General features: G+C 41.6%; 1 protein-coding gene across 5 annotated transcripts in view; it reads right to left on the bottom strand.

Annotated features, from left to right (window-relative positions):
• KCNAB1 (potassium voltage-gated channel subfamily A member regulatory beta subunit 1) overlaps positions 1 to 12618 on the bottom strand; it is a 411284-nt gene that overhangs the window by 16992 nt on the left and 381674 nt on the right. For all 5 annotated transcript variants that reach the window (XM_029215066.1, XM_029215069.1, XM_029215070.1 and 2 more), the window contains 3 exons: positions 4882 to 4967; positions 4097 to 4217; positions 2913 to 3007 (listed from right to left, as the gene is read on the bottom strand). In XM_029215066.1, the coding sequence (XP_029070899.1) occupies positions 2913 to 3007; positions 4097 to 4217; positions 4882 to 4967 (302 nt within the window). The remainder of the gene's footprint in view (positions 1 to 2912; positions 3008 to 4096; positions 4218 to 4881; positions 4968 to 12618) is intronic.

Below are 12618 nucleotides of genomic sequence, written 5' to 3' on the forward strand. Positions count from 1 at the left end.
TGCTTTTTGTGGGTTTTAGGTTTTGTCCTATAATCAGTGATTGGGAAGTCATTAAAGGATTTTAAGCAGGGTTACGATATAGTCAGATTAATCTTTTAGAAAGATAATTGGTCACATAATTGAGATAGATAATAGAAAATTGGTGGGTAGCTGAAAAAGGGAGGGGGGAATCAGAGAGTCCAGATGGGAGGTTAATGCAGCAAACCAAGTAAGCAATGATGAAGATCTGAACAAGGGTGGTACAAGGAATGGACCATAGGGCGTCAGCATGTGGACTGGAGGAGTTGGTGCCCCGCTGAAGAAGACTGAGGGAGGAGAAGAGGCAGCTGAGATAACGCCTTGGCTTCTGACTGGGATGACCAGATGGATGGGTGGAGGCACTGTTAAATGAGAAGGAAGAGTAGATTCTGGGGAGTGAGGACAGATTCCATTAGGCATGACAGATGCCCATGGGACAGCCACGTGGACATGTCTGATAGGCACGAAGAAGTAGTGGTGTTTAGCTCAGCGGTGAGTCAGTGCCGATGACACTGATTTAGAAGTCTTTGTAACAGCGGTGGGCCAGATGCAGCCTCCCAGAAAATCCCCTGGGCAGTACTACTTTCTAAAAGATAGGTATTTTTTCACACTCAGTTAGTTTATCCTTCAAATCTAGTTCAATATTTATAGCAGAAACAAAGTATTAGCAACCTTATTTTATTGGTGTAACTTAAAACAGCCAGTGTGAAATACCAACCATTTATTCTATTTTGGGGGAAGGTGAAAGTTGCCATCTTATTTATCTATTTGCCTAGGTCTTTATTTTTTAAAAAATGTTTTTACTATTAGAATTCTCATTCAATCTTAAGGTTGAAATATATATATATATATATATATGTATGTATGTATATGTATATAATTAGTAGTAGTAGTATTTTTTGCTTTAGTTACTCAAGTGGCTTTTCTAAGTGTACATATATTAGTCCAGAAAGCACTTGGACTGATGAATTAAGAAGCCTTGAGGGTTTGCGGAGCTCTAAAGAAGCGTGCTTTGTGACTGGCTGCCTTTCACCTGTTGAGAGTCCTTATTTATTGCTAAGGATGTTTCAACAGATGCTGAAAAGTCAACAACAGAAATATTTTTCCGGTTGCTTTTGGGCTTAGTCACCTTCAAATATTTTGCATCTCCTTTTCTTTTCCTCCTTTCGTTAGTGCATTTTTAAAAGCTTTTCAGCTGTTTATAAGCTTTTCTCAAATAGTGATGGAGATCAGCCAATCATATACTTCAAATACAGTGTAGTAGCTACTTCTTCCTCCTTTAAAAACCTGAGTTTGAAGGGAAACAAAAATGCCTTTAGGGAGATGCACTGAGAGCCAGGAGACCTGGGTTCTACTATTAACTTTTTCTATTATGAGTTTATGCTGTTGGATTGTTATCTAATCTCTTTGTGCTCAGTTTCTGCATCTGGAAAAGGTTTACCCTCTTATAAGGATAGTCTGGAACAAACAGCTGGTATATATGGAAGCACTTTTGAGTTTTTCAGAAAGTCTCTGAAAGACTGTAAGACAACATGCTTGGCTACAACTGGCTAAAAGCCATCTGTATCCATTTATCTTTGTGAGGAAAAAAGGAGATGAATAAAAACACTTAGCCCGGTGCTTGGCACATAGTAGGTGCTCAGCAAAATCACAATTTTCAATGCTTCTCTTTCTTCACTCTTTTCTTGCCATCCACCTTTTATCCCTTCTTTCCTAAGATGCTTTTCGTTTTTCTTTGCTGACTTATTCAAAACCTTCCATTTTTCAGAAACAAGACCCTATATAATATTCTAGGATAATTAGTGTAATAATGCAAAACTAGAAGCAGGACCACGTCACCATGTTTTAGGAAATGTTTATGTTGTATTATCTTAGAGAACAAACAAGCTAATAGGTCAACTGATACAGCAGAGAGAAAAGTGATAGACCTAGAGTCTGGAGAAGGTCCTGATTAGGGAAGCACACGGTGGTTCCAGCCACACTGATTAAAAGGTCGCTGGTTTGGGCTTAACTTGAGTTGTCCTTGTGCTGACTTTGTGCTGATGGAGACAAGAGGCTGTGTCAGACTTCTGCTTCCTCTTTGGGGCCTTTGGCATGTGTGAATTTTGAAAATGCCTATGTTCTCTCCCTAGACATTACAGAGTAATTTGTGATTCTAATGTTATTACACATTCTCTCAAGTTTTAAAAAACAGACATGTTGTTATTAACAAGGAGAGATTTTGGAGTACCCTCCAGTAAATTAATCATCAAGATCTTCTGAATGGAGGTAACTTTATGTCAATGATCTTAAATATCTTTATGCTTCAGAGAAGAAATTAAGCTGCAAGACTCAGCAGCTGGAGTTGATCTCTGCAAATGCCAGCCCTGAGCCCCCGTGACAGAGGCTTGGCTCTGTATCTGCTTCCCAAACCCTCCCTCCTTATTCCCCATCCTCACATATTAAAAAACGTCAACCGAACTCAAACCTATTCAACTACAACCGGTTTGCCACATGTGGATTAAACCTCTATGGCTTAAATTTTGTTTTGTCAAGAAAAGTAAAATTAGATCCTCTTATATAGAAAAGGGATTTTACGTTTCCTAAGTTTCGAAGGAGGAATGAAATGCCTTCTTGAATATAAGAATTAGTGTAGGAATTCGAGTCTATGAATCCAACCAGGTCATTGGGCATCTCCCCCGGTCCCCAGAGGAGGAGAACTTTCTGCACTGATGCCTGACCAGAAGTAGAGACCTCCAGAGGGCTTGGGGAGCTGGCCAGGGAACACCGGCCAGCCCAAGGCCACACTCGGCCTGAGCCAGGGAGCCACAGGCTGCTGCAGAACTGTTCTGTTCAATCTCCTTTTTTCCCTTGCTCCTATCCCCAGACTCTTTCCTAGAGGTGGAGGAAAATACCTTCAGTGAAGCCCTGGAACTTTCAGGCACCCCATTTCCATATTTTCCTGAGATGATGCCACAGGCCAGTGGAGACCATGTCATCGCTCCGACGCCTACAGAAGAAAAAACCTTAAAAAGTTACTTCTGCAAACTGGGATCAAAAGTGTCGGGGTGTTTAGAAAGGACTTGGTTAGTTGTGGGGAAAACTGGCCAGATACATGAGCTAATATCAGCATAAATCTTTTCATTACAGTTCAGGCATCTACAAATCGTGCTTCATTTTTATAAACCTACCAAACGTGCACTGTTGGTTATGGGGAACAGGCCATATAATCAAGCCTGAAAATGTGGCTTATCCATAGTTTTCGGATGACCAAAATTTATGTTTCTTTTTACACTCAGAGATAAACACTTTTGCTTGCACAGAAATCCAGCTCTTCGCTTGTTCACTCAGTGCCTTAATAGTGCCTGGTGCAAAGCAGGAGCACAACGCCCCCTGCACAGTAAACACGCAGTGATAGCAATAACAACCATTGTTATTGCTGTTGTTGAACTTTTTAATCCTTTTTTTCTTACCCAGCATTTTCCCACTCGTGTAAACCCCCATTTCTTATGAAGAAAATTATCTCTGGAATCTGTTTTAATAAGTACGCCTGAAAATGTGGCTTACTTAGGTTTTTCTGATGTCCAAAATTCTCGTGTACATGTTGTGTATATATTTTTTCCCTCTCTTTGTCATTATGTCTACCTACAAAAACATGTGTCCCTGGCTTGTCAGCCGTTCTTGAATTCCCATTCTGACTCAGTTCTAAGCAAAGTAGGAGATACAGATGTACAAATCCATAATTTTTGGGAAAGGCAGTCATAATCCACTCAGAGATGCATTCTTGGCTAGAGCAACTACCCTATGAAAAATACGTGTATTCATTGTTTCTTCCCTTCATTCTATATGCATTTTTTGAACACCTACTGAGTACAGCTTGTACACCAGTCACAATTTACAGCTCTGCTTGGCTGTCATGAGTGATACTCTGGAGGTTACATACAGGCACTTTTGATTCTTCCAGTCTCTGGAATGCATAGTGCTGACAACCCCTAGGTTAATTAGGAACATTTAGGAAAGCATTTCAGTAACATTTTTTTCTGGATCACTGATCATCCTGTTGTTAAAAATAATCAGTAAATTTGATTGTGAAGATTACCTATTTTATGGTAGAGCTCTGGTAGCTGAACCTCCACTTTCTCTCTCTGGAAAAGATGGTACTCAGCTTGTTCACAGACTGGTGGGATCATGTTGAATTGTCTTGCTACAGAGTAGGCTTCCTAGGGAGAAATAAAAGTGCAACTGAATTTATAGCTGATGAGAAATAAGGCTGTATGCATGAAAAAATTTCATTTTGGTGAAATCAATACAAACCAAGAAGAATGTAGATTGCCAAATAGTAAGCAAAGTTATGACCATCAATTTCACTAAGAAATACCAATGCAGGAAATCCTTATTATTCTTTGAGAGGTTTTGGAATGAGTAAGGTCCAGGGAAAATTAGTCAAAGTATGAATTATGGACTATTACAAAGAAAACGTAGTTTGACTATTTCTAGGTTCCTAAAGAAATAAAACTTAACTAATATAATAATATAAAAATGATCTGTAATTAGCATGTTATGAACAGTACCATTATTTAATACATTTAAAAAAAACCTGGAATATTGTGTTGATATGTCTCGTTAGCTGAGAAATTTACTCTCTTACTACCAGAGAACATGCTAAAGCACAATTCCTGTTAGATACCTGCACCCTCCCTATTGTATTCTGAGCTGAGGAGATCCACCCCCCATATCCATCTCTATTACTGATGGAATTGATCATAGAATTCTAGTGCCATGTGATTGTGAAGAAAGTTTGCAAAAGTTCTTACAACTTACACATGATATCTAACAAACAATAATAGGTACTCGATGGCCATTTAAAAATAGAAATGAAATTACCATGATCTCCATGGCACTCCAGCGGGAGGTTCCCCAGTACATTGCCATTCCTTGGTTTATCACATGTGTCATGGCTCGAACGATTTCTATGGAAAGCCAAATAGTTAGCACTACATATACTTTTCAAAGTTATATAGTCTTTCTTTTCCTTTTCCTGCCCAAAGCTTAGATATTTAATGCAATTATTTGTTGGATTAATATAATTACTTTGACACTGGTGATAACATAATAGTCTAACATAAAATATTGATAGTTTGGAGGTGGTTGGTACTTTTGGGTAAACTGACGTTCCATTTTCAGATTGCAGCAACAACATGAAATGAAATGATATTAAAAACAGAATGACCACTTTAAGTTCTTCCTTTACTTTTATCGCTTCAGGGTTCCTGGCTGGATAAAAGAACACATGATTCACCTCTTTCAGAACATGGGGACCTTAAGGGCTCACTAAAGTGAGAAGTGAGAGAAAGCATTTGTTTTGACTTTGTAGAATGGAGGGTCATTGGGGATAGAAGGCCTGCCTCTGTGTGTGGGATCTGCAGAGCTAAGACTCACTCAGGGTGGCTGTTTAATAGAGATGACTCAACAACAATGTGTTTGGCAGAAAGATAAACATATTAAATGCTGAACAAACAGCCAAAGCCACAGTGGCCCCCAGCCCGCATGGGCTACTCTGTCCTTGACCACTTTGGACCAAAGTTCATTCTAACACACCCATGTCATGCATTTCACTGGGGCCTGCGTGTGGCACCGCCCCGCTTGCTCATCAGCCTCTTTCAGCTTGACATCATATTTCCTAAACAGGAGAATGAACCCCTTCCCAGAGGGGTGGAGCTGAGCTAATCTTCTTGGCACCAGCCGATGTGATGCAGAACCAGGGAGCATGGAGAACCTCAAGTTCAATTGAGTGATAAGTCACAGACACGGTTGGATTTCTTCTATAAAGCAGGTCAGCCAAATTCCCAGGATGCTAGGTCATTTGACATTTTCAAGGGGTTGCAGGCCACGGGCTTTTCTTGCCCCACTAATATCTGGTAGGTTACGTGTCCTTCAGAAGAATCAAATCCTTTCTCAAACTCAAGTTGAGTAGATGTGTTCTTCTTTTATTTCTCACCAGCAATCACTGTCTTGATTGATCAGGGACAGGATTTGGAACGAGACAGCGAGGGTTAGGGTCTTAGCTTGCTTGCTTGTTTGGCTTATGTAAACCATTTAAAATTGCCCTTGGTTTCTTTGTTTGGAAGATGGGAATGCTTTTACTCACCAGAGTCCCAACAGAGGTAGAACTTGGCTTATAAGGAAAATATTTTTCTTTCTTGGAGAAAGACTTCTAAATATCAGTTTATTACTCAGCAACTAAATCTATGAAGATAGATCTCCCTTGATAAAGCAAATGAGATACAAAAGGTTATATGAAACCTTTTCTTTCCTTTTATTATACAAATGGAAATGAGTACCTGTGCTAAAATTTCTGGAAGTCTAAAGCCATTATTTAAATCTCTGCCCCAAAGTATTCTCTCTTTGGAGATCTCCATCGTTGTGCTAGTTCCCTTTCCTTTCACATCCTGTTTCATCCAGAGCTGAGATGTTCATCCAGTCAACAGGATTTATGAGGCGTCTGCTACGCTGGGGGTTGGGGATATTGGGGCAAATCAAACACGTTGGTAAACACTGAGGAGGTTAACAGAATAAAATGAGCCCGAGAGCCTCCCCTGTCTCCATTCTGTAATCACGTAAGATGAGCACAGGACTGGCCAGTGGCTTGGCCATGCGGCAGTTCCCGAGGCCTTGGCAAGAGCAGGTAGGGTGGAGTGGAGGTGGTACTCCTCCTGTACCTTCATTCCCTTATTTCACACACATGTATTAAGAACTTAATATTTGCCAGGCACTGGGTTCATCTGTGAGTAAAACAGATACAAAGCTCCTTGAGTTCTGAATTGAGTGGAGAACATGGAGATGTAAACAAGTAGGTAATTACAAAATGTGACATGTTATGAAGAAAACCAATAGGGGGCTGAGATAGGGAATAAGAGGGAAGACCGATTTTAGTTGGTTAAGGAAGGTCTCCCTGAGGAGTAATGTTTAGGCACAAAAAATAAATAGGGACCAGTCAGGTGAAGAACAGTGGAGGAGGATTGTAGGCCACTGGAGCAGCACGTGCAAAGGCCCTGAGGCTGGACAGAGCTTGGTGAGTTCCCGCAATCAGGAAGCCATGGAAGCTGAGTCAGGAAGGAGGACAGGGCTACAGGATGAAGTTGGCAGAGGGCAAACCGTGTTATTTGTCTGTTATTCAGGGCTTGATGGGAAGTCACTAACATTTTTAGGTAAGGAAATGACGATGCAGTGAACATTTCAGAACACTATCTGACCGTGCTGTGGGGCTGGAGGGGGGCTGGAGGAAGCAGGAAGATCTTTAGGAAGGTATTGCAGTACTCCAGGCAGGAATTGAGGGGGCTTGGAATCGGGAGGTGGTAGCAAAGACAGAGGCATGAATGGATCAAAATCTGTTTGGGGGGTAGTATCCCCTAGACTTGCAGATGGACTGAACGTGGCAAGTGAGGACGAGGAGGAATGAAGGCGATCTCCCAGATAACTGGCCATTCACCGAGATGCAGGAGACTGAGCGAGGAACAGGTTTGGGAGGAAGAGCCAGGGTCTCCCCTTGGACATGCCAAAAACGGAGATGACTGTGAGAAACTGAGGGGAGATGTCGAGTGGAGATAACTGGATAATGACACGGTGAACAACCTGGGCTGGAAGCGAGCTATTTATTAATTACCAGTCTTTAACTGTATTTAAATCCATGGAAGTGGATAAGACTATAAAAGGGAAGTCTGCCCAGAGAAAAGAGTAGAGGTTCTAAGAGCCAGAGCAGGAGTCGGGGAGAGGTCACTGCAGCCAGAGGGGCAGGAAGGAAGCCAGATGGGGGGACAGTTCAGAATCAAGAATAGGGAGTGCTCGCAGAAGGAGCTGTGCCCGAGGACTGGAACACATGAGCATTCGAGTCCGAAGGGCACAAAACAGCGTCCACAGGATTTGGCTGTGTGACAGGGAGGTCACTGCAGACCATGAAAAGAGTGCTGTAAGTGTCTGTGGTGCGTTGGGACCAAGGCCAGGCTGGAGCCAGTGGTAGAATGGGCGTGGGGAAGGGAAGGCGTTAGAGACAACCTGGGTAGACTCAAGTTAGGAAATGAATGGAGCAGAGAAAGAGGGCAGCAGCTGAAGGGGTACTTAGAGTCAAAGGAGAGTTTTATTTTAAAACTGGAAGATGTAAGAGTAAGCCTGTATGCCACTGGGAGTGATCTAGATAGGGGAGTTACTGAGGATGTGGGCTAGAGGGTTGGGGAGTATGGAGGGAGAGAGACTTGACACAGGGAGATGGAGGAGAACAACACTCCTGGGGGTGGGAAGGACACTTCTGGCAAGATGGTGGGACCTCAGGAGGTTTGGAGAACTCATCATAGGAAGACAGGGGAGCCCCTGTTTGATGAATTCAATTCTCAATAAACTATCAACCAAGTGAAAAAGAGGTGGGAAGTGAGGAAAAGGTGAGAAGGAACAGTTCTGAGCGTGGAAGAGCCTATGCAAGATGCCCTCACGCCCCAGGTACTTTAGCTGAGGGGTAATTTCTTTGCTCCGTGATTTGTTTGGCTACTGACTCTGCAGGAAAGGGCTGGTGGAATGCAGAAAGGAGTCTGGGAGGAGGAGGCTGCAGCACGGAATGCAGGGAGGAATGCAGAGAATGTAGAGGCCACAGTTAGAGATTCACGTTGCCACAAAGTAAAACTGAATTTAATGCATATTCAATTTTTTTTTTTTTTCTCACATGGGCATGCAGAGTCTTAGTTCCCCAACCAGGGATTGAACCTGTGCCCCCTGCAGTGGAAGCGCGGAGCCCTAACCACTGGACCGCCAGGGAATTCCCACTTCTTTTTTTTTTTTTTTTTAATGTCAGAGAAAAATCCCCCAAGTTTTTAGCTATCTAACATAATAGGAAATAACTGTACTGATAGCTGAGGTGGGTTTTTAACATAATTCTACCAAAAGGACACTAGAGGGCAGCATTGTTAAGAAAAAAATCAACGGAGTTTAAATGCTTGTTTTACTTGTACATCACGGAAATGCGTTTTTAAAGCATCCTAGTCAGAGCCTCGATACTGAGTGGGGAAAAGGCCCTTAGGAAGATCATTTAGTGCATTGCTTTCACCTGCTCCTGGGAAAGGACATGCAGACAAACAAACTGATTAAATCCGGCAACTCAGGACTGAATGTGGCTCCTGGAGCCCAGACTCGCCAGCTTTTCCAGGAAGCCTTGGCACCAGTGGTTCTCAACCCTGACTACACATTAAAACACCTGGGGAGCTTTGAAAACTACACTATCCAGACTCCACGGAAGTTCTATTATATCAGAATCTCTGGGGGTGAGGCTGGGCATCAGTCTCATCCCAGATGATTCCAGTGTGCTGCCAGGGTTCAGGGCCGCTCGCTGTGCTTGTCTACACGGCTGGTCCTAAAGTATGGCCCCTAGACCACCAGCAGCAACCCCTGGAACCCGGTAGAAATGCATATCCTAGGGTCTTACTCCAGATGAACAGAATTACAAATTCTGGACATGAGTAGGGCCCAGCATTCTGTTTTAAGCAGCTCTCCAAGCAATTTTAGTACAGACTAAAGGTTGAGAAACACTGCTTTATATCATCCCCAAGTAAGCCATGTCAGTGAGTATCAACTTCCTCCCATATTTCCTCTTCTGCTCTGTCATCTAATCTTAGCGCTTCATGCTATACTTTAACCTTTATTTGCTTTAGTACATGTGCAAACAGTCACTGTGACATGCATGCATGCATGTACACACACACACAAGCACATACACACTTTAGTATGAATTAGAGGAATTTGAAGAAAATGCAGAGGTCCAAGTTCTAGTCTACTTCAATGAGCCTGGGCCTTTGTATTATGTTCGTTAGCTCTCAAATCTCAGTGTTTGAGAAACACTTCTAAACTATGGGAAAACTTGGTTAAATCCTTCCTGTGCACTCTTTTCCAGGTTGAAATCATTATTATATAACCCACAGCCCCCAGGCAGCCTGCGCTCTCTCTTATTCCCTGGACTCCTGTCAGAAAGCTGGCCTCTATAAAAGCTGCAAGTCAACTTTGTTTCTCTGAGTATCCCAATTTCCCATCTGTAAAGTGAGTCTGTATTGATCCTGTGTAATTCTTTCAAAGCTTGACATGAGATGATATGAGAAGACCAATTTGTGAATCTGAAAGAGTAACACAAACTGAGTAACAAGTAAGCAGGATGTGGCCCTGGTTGTTTCTTCTCAAATAAGCTCAGATTCTAACATTTTAGTTACCAAAAAAGAAAAAAAAAAGTTGATATTCTTTTCAGTAACATAGGTCATCTGTTTAAAAATATGTATTTTATGTGAAAGGACTTAATAAAACTATTTATTTTGAGTGAAAGAAATTTGTTGATAAACTTGTTTATTTTTTCAGTTGGCCCTCATGCAAAAAAATGGCTGCTCACATTAAGCCTTTTACATGTGAAACGTTCCCTAGAACTTTGAAAGTTGTACGCAAGTGGTTATACTGCATGAACAATAAATCATAGGGACTAAAGATACAAATATGCAGAAATGAGTGTTTTTATCAGGTCAAATGTACTCAAGTTAATCTGGCCACATGGACACAAAATGATGAAAACAAAAGAAACCTTAGAGATAATTCAGTGTAGTTTCCTCTTACTCTAGATAAGGAAACAGGCTAGGAGTTCATTGTTTTAAGGAATAATTAAAAACTTGAATATTGTTAACAATTGTAAATATTTCAGATATGCTTACAAAATCCTGAGGGTAAATACACAAAATAATCATTGTAATATGTAGTGGAACTGTATGTAACTTTCTTCTATATTTTTCAAGTCCCCTGTAAATGTGTTATCATACTTTCATAATTTAAAAAAGAAAGAAGATTCCCTAACACAGCAAAGCACCACTTTAAAACACTAACATGTTATAGGTTAATTCACAAATATTAGGTTTAACTAAACGTAATTTCCACTTTTAAAGGTCAAAAATGGTTGATCTTTTTTACTGGGAGGGGACCATGTGGAGGCTGGGGCACTGGTAGAATGCAGAGACTTGGTTTCAACAGAGGAGTCATAAACACTAATAAAAACACGTCTAGACACGGGTACAATTTTTACTCCAGACCAGTTGTTTGTTTGTTATTTATCTAACTTCAGCTGTTTATTTACTTTAACTTCGGAAGCTTGTGGTGGTGGTGGTTTATAATTGTGCCTCTGTGGCTTAGAGGATTCTTCCTGGATATTCATCAGTCATTTGCCATCATGGCTGTGGAGAATCCTCTCTCAATGCTCCTCTATCTGGAGATAGAGGACCACCTTTTCTCACTGGAATGGAAACTCATAACCATAAATGGAGTCATGCCATGTTCATCCTTAAAGGTTTGCTGACTGTCTGAAGACAGCCTGGCTCCATCTGCCTTCCAGACCACACGGGAGACTCTGGGTTTTGTCCCATCACTGTCATGAACTTGGACATGTTCTTCAACCTTGCTGAATCTCAGTTTCTTCAACACAAATGAACAGACTGACATTAATTGAGATATAGGTAATCTTTATAATAACTGTTTAGGTGGGTAATATCTTAATCCTTATTTTATTGATGAGGAACCTGAGACTCAAAAAGGCCACTTGGGCAGCTTCTCAGCAGATAGTCGGTAAGGCCACTTCTAGCTTTGAAGCTAGAAGTGGTCATCCTGGAAGGCTTTGTGCACAGCACACTGTGGAAGAAGGTGGGTTGGGGACGAAAAAATAACAGGGCATTTACTTAATTGACCTCATTGTGTATTTGTGAATGTACGATGCCTTGTGTGTGGGTGTCTCCATCCCTTTGCATTTCATACGCCGATGACTTACAGTTCATGATGTATATGAATGACTTGGGAAATGTGAGCTATCTTTTTGCTTCCTTGAAGAAAGACCTCAAATCTGATGATTCTTTGAAAAAAGAACCAAAAAATGGGTTTGAGTCTGTGTGTGACCTGTTGAAGCTTAGAAACAGAGTGGTCTTCCCAAGATAGTTTGCTAGGAATAAGCTTTCTGGATCAGGGCGATGGCCAAAATGATTCTCTATCAGAACAAACCACATTCAAGAGACTAGGAAGGATTACACATACCAAGCCAAGTCAGTAAAACCTCTCCTATCTGGAGAAATTAAACCTTGTTCCAAATTCTCACCCCAGAATAGAGCTGTGTGTCTCCAAGGACAATACACCAACCTCACCCTGAAGCTTCCCAGAACACCCTCTCTAAGGGCACAGGGTCCTCAGCCTCTCTGCTCTGACACACTGGTTTTCCCTGACCCGACAGTTTGAACTGAGCCTTTGAAATTGCCCAGATGTGATTTCCGAAACTTTTTCTGAAACATAGAAAAGGTTATTGAAGTGGGACATTTTTAGCCTCACTTTTACCTAAAGACCAAAGGTCCTGAACAAAAGCAGTAGCTGGTAAGTATCCCTAAGTTCCGAAGTGAGGTACTAGGCCACCTGTGTAGGACTGGTTAAAAAAGGTTTGGCCGTCTTTAGCTCAATCCCTACCTTAAAAGAATCAGTGGGTGGAGGTGAGGGTTGAGAGACAATTTATTTGGACTTGTTTGAGTTCTGCGACATTTTCCTACCTTCCCCTGTGATGCCACCCTCCCGCTCCATCTT

Source organism: Monodon monoceros, unplaced genomic scaffold, assembly GCF_005190385.1.
Source record: "Monodon monoceros isolate NGI ecotype Baffin Bay Population unplaced genomic scaffold, NGI_Narwhal_1 Super_Scaffold_11, whole genome shotgun sequence".
Lineage (NCBI taxonomy): Eukaryota > Metazoa > Chordata > Mammalia > Artiodactyla > Monodontidae > Monodon > Monodon monoceros.